Source organism: Hevea brasiliensis, chromosome 6 (genome assembly GCF_030052815.1).
Source record: "Hevea brasiliensis isolate MT/VB/25A 57/8 chromosome 6, ASM3005281v1, whole genome shotgun sequence".
In the NCBI taxonomy this organism is placed as follows: domain Eukaryota; kingdom Viridiplantae; phylum Streptophyta; class Magnoliopsida; order Malpighiales; family Euphorbiaceae; genus Hevea; species Hevea brasiliensis.
This window is the reverse complement of record NC_079498.1, coordinates 99,822,167-99,835,040: the sequence shown is the minus strand read 5'-3', so window position 1 is coordinate 99,835,040 and position 12,874 is coordinate 99,822,167. Positions and strand designations below refer to the sequence as shown.

Below are 12,874 nucleotides of genomic sequence, written 5' to 3'. Positions count from 1 at the left end.
GGACTTATAAGAAAAGTAGATAAGAAATTGTATGGGGTGAAAATTTGCAGAGGGCTAGCCATTTCTCTTTTATTCTTTGCTAACAATATCATCTTTGGTAAAGCCATTTCGTCTGAGATTGGTAGTTAGGTCACATCATTCGGTTATATGAGTTGGCTTAGGAATGGAAAATAAATCTAGACAAATTTGAAATTGCGTTCGGTGGTAATGTGGGAGAGGAGTTGAGAACTACACTAAGGAGTATTTTAGGAGTGAGAGGAGTGGATCATCACAAGAAATATCTTGGTTTGCCAGCAATTATCGAGAGAAAGAAGAATGAAGTGTTTAACAATCTTATTGACAGAGTTGCACAAAAACTAAACGGCTGAAAAGAAAAAAAAATCTCTCAAGGGCAGACAAGGAAGCACTCTTGAAAATATTCTATAAGTTGCTTTTTGCTCCCTATAAAGGTTTGCCATAAACGTTGATGAATTTGATGAACGTTGCTTTTTGCTTCCCTAATGGCTCGGTTGATGAACGTTGTATCCATTGGGTTTGGTGGGATAAATTGTGCTGCTTTAAATAGTTTAGAGAATTGGGGTTTCGTAATATTCATGCTTTCAATATTTTCATGCTCACTAAATAATGTTGGACGTTAGTTTCGGATCAAAATTCAGTTTTAAGCCAAGTGTTGAAAGCAAGATATTTCCCCAAGAAACCATTTTCGGATGCGAGTATTGGCTTGTTGAATTTCTGGAACTGAAAACAGAGAAAATAAGGGTAATTATCTCTAAGAGGAATTTTATCAAATAGGTGGCAGGCATATAGAAGTAGAAAACTAGCATACACATTTTATTCAACTGGAATCCCTTTAAATACAAGAAGAAAATCAACTACTTCCTAATATGTAGGAAGCACAATCTCACAATCAACAATAAAACAGGACAACTAAGTAACAGTCCTTGACCAACTCAAATAATAAAAAACACATGAAAAATCTGACTCAAGAACTTAAACAGCAATAAATAGATTTTTACATACTAACATACTTCCCCTTAATGCAAAAATCTACTACACCCAACTTATCTCTAAAATACACAAATTTCTCAAAAGAAAGTGACTTAGTAAATAAATCAGCAACTTGTTCTTGGGAGTTGTAATGTTCTATCGTAATGCTTCCTTCAACCACAAGCTCTCTTATGAAATGATGTCGAGTGTCAATGTGCCTTGCATGACTATGATGAATTGGATTTTTTGTCATTGCAATAGTGGATTGATTATCACAAAAGATTGTTGTGGCCTCCTTTTGATGTAGCTTCATATCTCCCAAAATTCTTCTCAACCAAATTGTTTGGCAAGCTACTTCTGATGATGACAAAGCAGTAGATGGCTGCTCCTTTGAGCACCAGGATATGGCATTTGATCTAAGTTTGAATAGATAGCCCGTAGTACTCTTGTGGTCATCAATTGAACCTGCCCAATCACTATTAGAAAATCTACAGAACTTAAAGTTGTTAGTGTTAGAGTACCAAAGACCATAAGAGCATGTTCCTTTCAAATATCTTAGCACTCTCTTCGCTGCACCATAATGAATTTTGCTTGGATTTTGCATAAACCGTGACAAAAGACCGGTAGCTTGCAAAATGTCAAGGCAACTATTTGTGAGATAGAGTAGACTTCCTACCAAATTTCGATACACTTGAAAATCTGCATTCTCTTCTCCATCATCCAGGCTGTATTTATGATTAGTAATCATTGGAGTTTTGACCGGATTACAATCTTTCATCATAAACTTCTTAAGAAGATCATTCACATATTTTTCTTGTGAAATAAAAATTTCAGCATCACATTGTTTTACCTCTAAACCTAAGAAATAACTCATCAAACCCAAATCAGTCATTTCAAATTCAGCGACCATAATCCTCTTAAAATCATGAATTAAAGCAACACTATTTCCAGTATAGATTAAATCATCCATATAAAGGCAAACAATCAATACCTCATCAGCTCCTTGTGTTTTGACATACAAAGTGGGCTCACTTGCATTCTTTTGAAAGCCATTTTTTATGAAATGCCTGTCAATCCTCTCATGCCAGGCTCTCGGTGCTTGTTTGAGATCGTAAATGGCTTTTTTTAATCGATACACCTTCATTTCTTCACCAACAACTTCATATTCTCTTGGCTACTGTACATATACTTCTTCTTCCAATAAACCATTTAAAAAGGCTGATTTCATATCAAATTGAAAAACTGTCCACTTATAATGAGTAGTAATTAATAAAACAATACAGATGGTGTCAAACCTGGCCATTGAAGAGAATGCCTCTTCAAATCAATGCCTTCCCTTTGCATGTATCCATGGGCAACTATTCGAGCTTTATGTTTTTGAACCGACCCATCGGGTTTATATTTGAGTTTGTACACTCGTTTCAGCCCCACAACTTCTTTTCCCAACAGCAAGTCAACAAGCTCCCATGTTTTGTTTTTCTCTAATGCTTTCATCTTCTCATCCATCACAACAGGCCACTTATTGCTTTTTACAGCTTCTTCAAAGCTATCAAGCTCTTCAATTTGTGCTAGTTGACATCTCTTAGTTGGTGCATAGATCTTGGCTAAGGATCTCCACTTATGTGGAGGTGTAGTTGAGGAAGAGGAGTTTGATGATGTAGAGCTAGAAGAACTAGTACCAAGTGTGGAAGGGCTAGTACTAGGTGTTGAAGAACCCGAACCACCATTGCCACCATCATCTTCTATGGACTCTATTGGTTCAATAAATTCACCATCATCTTGAATGTAACCAGCACCTGTTTGCATCTCAGTCTAATTCCATTGATTTTTCCTATCAAACACAACATCATGACTTATTAGCAGTTTCTTAGAAATAGGATTATAAAATCGATACCCTTTAGTTTCCATGCTATACCCCATAAAAACACATTTCACACTATTATCATCAAGTTTCTCTCTCTTTTGAGATGGCACTAACACATAAACAACACAACCGAAAATTTTAAAATGTGTTACTTTTGGTTTCCACCCATGCCATGCTTTAAAAGGAGTTTGATTGGACAGTGCTGATGTAGGACTCCGGTTGAGGATGTAAGCAGCAGTATGAACAGCTTTTGCCCAAAAACACTTAGGAAGACATTTGGCCTTTAACATATTTTTGGCCATTTCTACAAGACTTTGATTCATTCTTTTTGCCACTCCATTTTGTTGCGGAGTATAACTAGCTATCAATTGCCTTCGAATTCCCAATTCTTCACATAATTTATCAAATTCTGTGGAAACAAATTCACGACCATGATCTGTCCATAAAATCTTAATTGCATGTCCACTTTGCTTTTCAATAGAAAACTTGAAGGGCAGCACCTCTGATTTTCTTTAACAAAGAAAACCCAAGTCATTCGACTATAGTTATCAACAAAGACAACAAAATACCTGTTGTTGTTAAGGGAAGAAGTGTGCATAGGTCCGCAAACATCAACATGTAATATTCAGCTGGTCGTGAAGCTCTCCTACTTTTGCCTTTTGGAAAAGAATGTAATGCCCTCACTTATGACCTAGTTGTAAATGGATAAATTTTTATGGAATTGAGTTAATTTGAGTAATTTTATTCAATTGCATTAGAAATTAATTTAATTGTTTCATAATTGGTGTTAATTACTCAATTGGACAGTCAATCAATGTAATTGGGCTGATTTTCCGTGGGTTGAGCCCATTAAATTATTTTGGCCCTAGTTATATTTTTCCTCATTTTATTATTAATAAAATCTAAATAAGCTAAACACTCTAGCCACAAACCTATTCCCTCTACCCTAGTCGACACCTACAATCTCAACTCCATTAAATTTCCACTTCAATCAAACAAAGGAAGAGCACACCAAACCCTTACACCCACCATAGCCGAATTCCCTCTTCCCCAATCGTTGAATCAATCGATTCTTGGCATTGAAAAATTAAAGAAAACGTGTTGAAGAGAGAATCTTGAAGTGCCAAATTGAATTGAGGTAAGAGACTAATAATTTTCCTCTCTTCTTGAATACTCTTTCAATTTCATGTTGAGATTGAATTAGGGATTCATTGTTTTAAAGATTGGTGCAAAGGACACCCTAAACCATTGGCCGAATTGAATTGGAAAAAATTAAGGGAAGATTCAATTGATTTTCTGGTAAGTGAAACCCTTCCTTGATGATTTTAGCTATGGCCGAATGGAATTGTCTAATGATTGTATGGGGTTATGCGATTAGGTTATCAAATTGGAGATTTTGGTATTGGCCGATTGACTTGAATCTTTGGAGGTAGAATTGTGGAATTTAATTTGCTAGAAATCAAGTTCAATAGGTTAGTGTATTACCCTTGGGCTTTAGCTTTTGATTTGATGCAAATTGTATAGGTGTTGTTGTGAATATTGATTGCTAATAAGTAGTTTGATTTAAATTTGATTACAGTATTGCTAGAACAACCCACTTTGAAAGGGCATAACTCAGCCAATTTAAATGGTTTTCATGCAAATCTTGGGCCTAAAATGAAGTTCAATCAAAGAGCTAAAACTTTTATGTTTTATGGATAAACTGATTCTGTCAAATCGAACTACATATTGCTTGTACAAAATTGCTGCTCTGTTTTATATTGCTGCTGGAAATTACACTCTATTTTGTTACAACAACTTTAACTGATCATAACTCGGGCTATATGAATGATTTTTAATTGAATCTTATGTTTAAATTCAATTTTTGAGAGAGCCCTACAACTTTATAGTTTGGTATTAGAGCCGAGTCTCCTCGAGTACAATGTGGTTCGGGGATGAAGCAAAGACTATGGCAGCCCATGGTACGAACTGTGAGAGTGTAGAAGAAATGCCCAAGACCAGATATCCAGGGGCACGGGAATGAATTGATCCCACATCGAAATGGGAGACAGAGTTAGTGTTGCTTATATCGGGAAGTCTTGGTCAATTGGGTAGCGCGCTTTTACGTGTGAAAAGCCCAAGGGACAAATCCTTGAGGCTTATAAGGGCCAAAGTGGACAATACTATCCAGTGGGTCGGGCATTATAAAGAATCTCTATGATGTTTCCCAAACACATAGCTTTCGCATACATTAGTATCATGCTTTATCACTGGCAAACCATGCACCAAATTACATTTAGACAATAAATTCAGACTTGTAAAGTTCAAGGGTCCATACCTAGGATGCCACAACCAATTGTCATCCTCTAATGAAGCTGATAATGCTTTCTTGTCATTATCAAGAGTGAGAGGAAACAAATTATTCTTGGCCATAGGAACCTTGAGTAGTATGTTCTTCCTTGTTTTGTCTGAAAAAACAGAACATTAAAAATCTTCAATGATGAGTGAATAACCTTGTCTTAGAAATTGCCCAACACTCAACAGGTTTGAATCTAGGTCAAGGACATAAAGAACATCTTTAATGCAACTAGTTCCACTAGAATTAATCTTCACAGTTCCATTTCCCTGTGCTTCATGAACTACTCCATCACCCATTTTCATTGTAGTCTTTATTGACTTGTCCAAATTGATAAAAGCCTCCAAGTTCGCTGTCATATGATGGTAGCACCCGCTATCCATATGCCAAATGTCTGAATCATAAGGTTTAGCAGCATAGCATGCAAGAAACAAACTTTCACATTCATCTTTATCTTCTTTCTCAACAAAATTTGCTTGCTTTTCTTTCATCTAATAAAACTTTTATATATGCCCATACTTGTTACAATAATAACAGCGAAACTTACGGTTATTTGCTTCACCTTTATTACTAGATTGGTTGTGGTTCATTACCCGTGCTCCTCCTTTGTAGCCTAGTCTACCTCTTTTTCCTTGAAAAGAATGGCCTCCGCAATTGTTACTACTACTACTGCATTCTTCCACTGTGTGATTGTCTTTAGACAGCTGCAATTTGGTGTGGAAGGCCTTTTCAATAGAGCTTTCTTCATAGCTTCTCTGCCTATCTTCATGAGATTGTAAAGAGCCCAACAACTCATCAACTGCAAGCACTGATAAATCTTTAAATTCTTCTATGGTAGCAACCACTGATTCATATTTCCTTGGTAAGCTCCTCAAAATCTTCTCAATAACCTTCTAATTAGATAGCTGTTCACCATACTTTCAGATTTGATTCACCATTTCCATCAAGCTATTGAAGTAGTCATGCATGAAATCACCATCTTTCATAAAGGAGCTCTCAAATTTCCAACGAAGTCTAAAGCTTGACCGTAACCACCTTAGCTATTCCTTGATACCCATTTTTGAGTGCACCCCATGGTTCCTTCAATTTTGTTATTGTAGAAATTCGAGGGAAGATTGAATCATCTACTGTTTCTTAAATGAAAAAGACAGCTTTGGCATCTCTCTTTCGAAGATCTTTTAGAGACTCATCTGACACACCTTTTTCTGCATAGTGTCTGTCTATCAATTCCCATAAATCTTGGGAGATGAAGAGAGTCTTCACCTTTGTGCTCCAGACTTCATACCCGCTGCCTTTAAAGAGTGGAATTGTAGGCAAGGTAGGATTAATTCCAGCATATTTGCTAGCCATCAGACAGTACGTTAGACCTCTTCAAACCAGAAACCTAGCTCTGATACCATTTATTGAATTTCTGAAACTAAAAATAGAGAAAATAAGGGTAATTATCTCTAAGAGGAATTTTATCAAACAGGTGGCAAGCATATAGAAGTAGAAAATTGATACACACATTTTATTCAACTGGAATCCCTTTAAATACAAGAAGAAAATCAACTACTTCCTAAACTGTAGGAAGCACAATCTCACAATCAACAAGAAAACAGGACAAGTAAGTGACAGCCCTTAACCAACTCAAATAATAAAAAACACATGAAAAATCTGACCCAAGAACTTAAACAGCAATAAATAGATTTTTACATTACTTACTAACATGGCTATTGTTTAATTATTTGCATGGAGAAGCTTGATTGCGACAGGATGATTAGTGGATCAAGGATCTCAGTGGTTGATTGGAAATAGTAGTAGCATTTGGATATGGGAAGATAATTGGCTTCCTGTTCAAAATGGATTGCAAGTCTGGTCACCATGTACAGTGCTTGATGAGAATGATTTGGTCTCTGAATTAATCGAATATTCTTCTTTTGAATGGAGGTATGGGTTGGTGCATTAAATTTTTATGCCCTTTAAGTCCATGTAGAATTGCTCCATTCCATTAAGTAGAGCCAAAGTCTATGATGTTTTGGTTTAGCATTAGTCAAAGAATGGTTGCATCACTGTTAAGAGTGCATACCGTCTAACTATAAAGTTGAATGAGCTAGGGACTACTACTGCTTCATCAAATAATGTTCTAGATCTTTATAGAAATTTTTATGGGGCTTGAATAACCTCTAAAGTTGAAGCATCTTATTCATTATGCCTACACTTGCCAGCTTCTAATGGGAAGTCTGTTAAATCGTGAAGTTATGGAAGTGGATCAAGTTTGCTTAGAAGTGGTTTGAGTATGAAACTATCAATCATGCTCTATGTTTGTGTCCCGAATTTCTATTGTCTTGGAAGGCTAGCCTTTTGTGAATGGATGTAAGTAGTTGTAGTGATTCTTTGCTTTGTTGGTTTAAAGACTGTTGTCATGCTCTTTCAGTAAAGCAATTTGAATTGGCTTGTATGATAGCTTAGGTAATTTGGAATGCATGTAATCTGAGGTTCGATCTAGAGAAAAGTGAGTATGCTTTTTGAATTTCAGTCTTCTAAACCAAGTAATGCGATTCTTTGGAGAGTCTAAGCCAAATGTTCTTGGAATACTCCTTTATAAAACTTCATCAAGGTCATTACTAACGCGGCATCATTCTTTCCCTCTGATGTCACAAAATATGTCCAAGAGAGGGGTGAATTGGACTTTAAAAACAATTTTCAGTTCTTGCTCAAAACCTTTGAAAATTGCAGCTAGGTTCAACTTAATTGACTAATGTGAAATATGAACAATACAGCTCTATTGACATGTTGATTCAAAGTTAGGCTATATGCAATCAGTATATTGATCCAACAGATTATATTAGCATTCAGTAGAAATTTTAGTAATCTGAATATGTTCAAAACACAACAAACAGAGCAAAGACACGGATATACTAACCGACAGATCAAACAATGCATGATTAAATCAGATATCAGCAGATTTAGCAGTAAACTAATTTTCTCAGTTTGCAGCAAGGTTAACAGCAAATGGCCTCAACTTTCATATCAACAAAAGCATATCAATCATAAAGTTAAAATGCATAAATGTAAAGAGCAAGGGTTGAGAAAATGAACACTGAAATTTTATAGTGGTTCTGCTCAACTAGCCTACATCCACTCTCTCAAAGATCCCACTTTGAGTCTTCACTTCACTATTCTTCTCTTTTGAAGGCAAGAGACAAAAAGCCTTTTACAAATCTTCTCACCAAAGCTTTTACAAGTAGCTTCACACTTCTACCAAGTGTTATCCCAAACACTTTATCACAATCAAGCTTCAATAGGTGCTTGAATAACCTCTCATAAATGATAATAATGTGTTTGAAACTCACTCTCACTCAATACAACAGAATCTATAAAGAAGAGATGAGTAGATAAGCCAATGATGAGCAATAAAAACACTTTGAGCACTTTGAATGAAAGCTTTTATGATTTTGAACAGTGGTGAGACTTTCATTAAGTGCAAAATGGCCAAGGGAATGTGTATTTATAGCTTTGGAACGTTTTTGACCGTTTGAGAACTCATTTGAACATTACAGTTATGAATTTCAAGAAAATAGCCGTTATTTTGTCTTTTTCTGTGATGTTGTGCAGAGTTGAGACAGTTAGCATACTAGAGAAAATAGCAAACCAGTTAGCATACTAAAATAAGTAGCAAACCAGTTAGCATACCAGAAAAACTTTTCTGCATAACTTTCAAAGCTATAAAACTTTACACCAAATCATAGTCAAATACTTTTTAGGCCAATAATGATATTTAAAAGAAAATTCTTTTGAGGGATTGAAAATAAGTATCATTGACTTCTACTCCTCAATTCTTTTCACAAGCAATCCTAAAAGAAATAAAACTGACTCTTTATACTATATGTACCTTCAAATCTGATTTTCAATGCAGCCTTATAAGGTAACATTTTCTTCTTTTATCTCCTTTGATTCGTCCTGTGTTATCTTTAGAATATCATCCTTTCTTCAAAAGCACGAATCCATCATGAAATCCTTGTGTCTTTTCCTTTTGTTCTTTTAAGAAGCACAACACTTAAAACAATGTTAGTTTGATTCTAGTTGAGTTTTGGTATCATCAAAATCTATGCTCCTTTGAGCTTGTGGGGTCAACAATCTCCCCCTTTTTGATGATGACAAAACTCAATCGAATCACCATGTAAATATAAATAAGTGTGAGTATATGTATGAATGTATATGTGAGAATAACTCCCCCTATGTATGTGCTTATATCAACAATTAATCACAAATAGCTCCCCCTTAATAATTTCAATGAAATATTCATAAGCATTTTCTTAAGGAGTCAAGTGTGACTAAAGATACTAACTAAATATGCACAATATGCACACTAATCACAAATTGTATCAATCACAAGTTATACCATCAAGATTACTCATCCATTACTTTTCTCCCCCTTTTTGTCAGCATCAAAAGAATATGGGAGAAATGATGCACATGTGTATAAATCAAAATTCAGTTTAAGTGCAGTAAATAAAATAGTCAAAACAGTAACTGATATAGCAGACTAATTTAAAGTTCAGAAAAACTAAAAGTAGCAAACTAAGTAACAAATTAAGAGACAGACTATTAGACAAAATTCAATTAGTAAACATGCAGTATGGTTGTTTATCCTTTCAACCTAGAGCTTCTTCTGATTGGTTTTGGAGCTGCCATCTTCACCTTTTTTGGCTTGACAAGTTTATCACTCAAGGTTTGAAGAATTTCGGCAGCCATTGCAGTTCCGGGTGTTAAGGGAATAACAGGGCCAGCTGGTAACTCAGTTGCAGCAGTAGTACCAGATTATGCTGTAGACTTTTTAACAGTTTTAGCCTTTTTGCCATATGGTTTACCAGTTTGCTCTTTCTGCTTGCTTCTTTGTTTCTTTTGAGCTGTTTTTGCCTTTCCTTTTGCAGGAGCAGCAGGAGCAGGAGTTTGTGGTTCTGTCTCAGATTCTAAGTCACTCATATCCTTCCCACTTCCTTCTTTGCTGCCTCCATTACCATTTCCATCATCAGAATCATCTTCATCTTTTTCAGTTTCCTCTTCTTCCTTCTCTTCCTCTTTCTCTTCTTCTTCTTCTGTTTCCTTTTCTTCCTCTTCTTCTTCTTCTTTTTCTGATTCTTTTTCTTCTTCTGTTTCCTGTTCTTCCTCTTCTTCTGTAGATTCTTCTTCTTCCTCTTTTTCTTTCTCTATTGGAGGAACAGAACCAGTAGCAGCCTTACTGGTTTCTCCAACTTCAGTGCTTGAAATACCCAGATGAACTTTGATTTTAAACAATTCTTCCACAATTTTATACATCAACATCAAAGTGCCATCAAGTTTAGAATCAAGAGCATTCATAAGAACAGTTTGAAAAACTCTAAATTTCTGTATTTCTCCAAGTTCAATTTCAACAAATTCCCTCAAGTTGTTCACTTCTTCCAGAATTCCTTCAACATTAAAAGTACCACTTGCACTATCCTTGGAACTAGCACCTTGTTCAAATCTAAGTTTTCTACCATCATCATCTTTTTGCAGACTTGTGATTGGGATCATATTTGTCCTAAGTTTCTCGGTTTCCAGAGGTATCCCAAAGTCTCTAAACAGACCATTAAGAAGATGGGCATAGGGTAGCTTGTAAGGTGGTTTCCATTTCATAATTTGCTTCAGCATAAAGTAGGCAAAATTAAATTCAATTTGATTCACAATATGCCAAATTATGCAGAGATCAAGAGTACTTAAATAGTTTGGACTGCCAGTTCTAGGATTCAGCACATAGATGATAAAACTATGAAGAATTTTGATATGTTGATGAGCATGGGTAATGCTAGTCTTATCCTTTACTTCCCCTTTAAATACTTCAGCCTCAAAACCTCTTTTATTAAATCCACCAACAGTAAAAACTTCTTTATGAGAACAAATTTTATTCCCACTGTTTGGGATTCCTAGAGCTTTGCTAATCTTTCTACCATCACTTCATAGACTTTCCCTTTCATTTTCACCTTAAAAGATTCATCTCTGTCAGAATCATCAACTCTTAAATTCTTATAGAATTCTTGAACTAAATCCACATATACTCCTTCAGTGTCAGAGCACAATTTGTCCCATTTTTGATATTCAAACAAAGATTGTAAAGGAACAGAAACTTCAGTAAAAGCAGGCCAGTAGATATACCTTGGTTCATGAATGGCCCTTTCCATATGCATAACTGGAGCTTTTGAAGTCTTTTTCTTTTTGGTTCCTTTTTCTTGGACAGGCTCACTAGTTCTTTTCTTGGGCATTTCTTTTGATTTTCCAATTACCAGAGGAGCGTCTTTTTGTGGAGGAGGAGATGCAGGAACACTTGCATCAGTGGAGTCCGAAGACGATGAATATGTGGTGATTTTCACTTTGCCTTTTCCTTTTTCCCGCGCCATGACCAACCCAGAAGAAAATTAGGTCGAAGGGATAGAGAAATCTAGGTTCACAAATTTAGCAATGTGAGCAGCCAATATATAATCGTTCAAAGCACATCAACATATTTCTAGCACAATGTAGCACAATGTAAAAAAAACTGACAGTAAGAAATATTCGGGTTTTTAAGAATCAATGACAACTGATTCATGACTTTGCTATATAGCACATTCTACGTAATGTTAATGCTTAAAAAAAATCAAACAGCTCATTGCGAAAGCAAAACAAACAGAACAGTCACAAAAAAAATGTAAAACATGATTCCATTAATGTTTTAGATTCAATACCTGAAACTTGTAGAGACAGAGAATGCGAATCGATACCAAATGCGTCAGAAAATTTTAATCCAACAAGAAGTGGTTTCTTTCGGCAGATTTAGACAAATAACAGGGAATGAATAGAAAAAAAAAATTCTTTTGGGGATTTTCTAACTTGGAACAATCGATTTGATTCACAGCTAATGAGTTTCGGAAATTTTGAAGAATGATAAAGAGAGACGATGGTTTGAAAGGTTGCGAGCGAAATGGGTTAGCAAATGGAGCGAAGACGCGTTTGTTCGGGTTTTGGGAGGTGAAGTGACGAAAAGAGAAGAGATTTTGAACTTTAAATCTGAAAAGATATAAATGGAGACATTTGCAGAGAGACGGGTACTGTGTATTAGTGGAGAAGCAGTAAGAAGATTGATGGTTCTGAAAAAAAAATTTTGAGTCCTACGCTAGATTATATGTCAAAAGTCTATTTTGCCCTTAAATCACATAGGGATGCAATGCTCTAAATAGAGGGGTATTTAAGTAATATGCTCTTTAAACATGCAGAATAGGCGCTCGGAAAGTAAGAATAATTTTAGAGTTTTAGTACAATCAAACCTGACTTCCAGTTTGCCAACGAAAAGTTAGGAGCAGTGGTAAAGCATTTAGCAATCAAGAAAATTAGCAAACAAATTAGTATGCCACTGTGATCAAATTCTGCAGAATACTGTTCATATCTGATCAGACCCAGAATTTTTCAAATTGCACCAAAAATATCAGAACACATTTTTAACACTACAAACCAACATATATCACTTCATTTTCATATAGAAACATGAGAATGCATCAAAACTTAATCAAGAGCATCAATCATACCAAGTTCTCTTCTTATTTTGCAGAAAATTTCCTCATTAAGTGGCTTTGTAAAAATGTCAGCAAGCTGTTTTTCAGAAGGGACAAATTCAATTTGAATATCACCATTTTGAACATGATCCCTAATGAAAT

The 12,874-nt window shown here is 35.5% G+C and overlaps 2 protein-coding genes across 4 annotated transcripts; both read right to left on the bottom strand.

Annotated features, from left to right (window-relative positions):
• Positions 1-810: 810 nt before the first annotated feature.
• Positions 811-7,271, bottom strand: LOC110662250 (retrovirus-related Pol polyprotein from transposon RE1). 3 transcript variants are annotated; one of them, XM_058148757.1, is made up of 3 exons: positions 5,169-7,271; positions 2,283-2,818; positions 811-2,205 (listed from the first exon to the last, which is right to left on the bottom strand). In XM_058148757.1, exons 2-3 carry the CDS (start codon positions 2,791-2,793, stop codon positions 2,162-2,164), a joined length of 555 nt encoding a protein of 184 aa, XP_058004740.1. In that variant the 5' UTR covers positions 2,794-2,818; positions 5,169-7,271; the 3' UTR covers positions 811-2,161. The 3 variants fall into 3 exon arrangements, with proteins under 3 accessions (XP_058004740.1, XP_058004738.1, XP_058004739.1); XM_058148755.1 differs by having other exon boundaries at positions 811-2,818; positions 5,169-6,610; XM_058148756.1 differs by lacking the exon at positions 5,169-7,271 and having other exon boundaries at positions 2,283-3,216.
• Positions 7,272-9,989: 2,718 nt separating this feature from the next.
• LOC131180677 (uncharacterized) lies at positions 9,990-11,584 on the bottom strand. Its single transcript, XM_058148034.1, has 2 exons — positions 11,343-11,584; positions 9,990-10,176 (listed from the first exon to the last, which is right to left on the bottom strand). Exons 1-2 carry the CDS (start codon positions 11,582-11,584, stop codon positions 9,990-9,992), a joined length of 429 nt encoding a protein of 142 aa, XP_058004017.1.
• Positions 11,585-12,874: the final 1,290 nt, after the last annotated feature.

What these genes read in the sequence shown, in the direction of transcription:
- LOC110662250 (XM_058148755.1), bottom strand. Translation starts at nt 2,131, where the DNA reads ATGAAGGTGTATCGATTAAAAAAAGCCATTTACGATCTCAAACAAGCA.
- LOC131180677 (XM_058148034.1), bottom strand. Translation starts at nt 11,584, where the DNA reads ATGGCGCGGGAAAAAGGAAAAGGCAAAGTGAAAATCACCACATATTCA. An exon ending in AGGGCCATTCATGAACCAAG is followed by an intron (nt 10,177 to 11,342) that starts GTATATCTACTG and finishes TAATGGAGGCAG; the next exon opens with CAAAGAAGGAAGTGGGAAGG.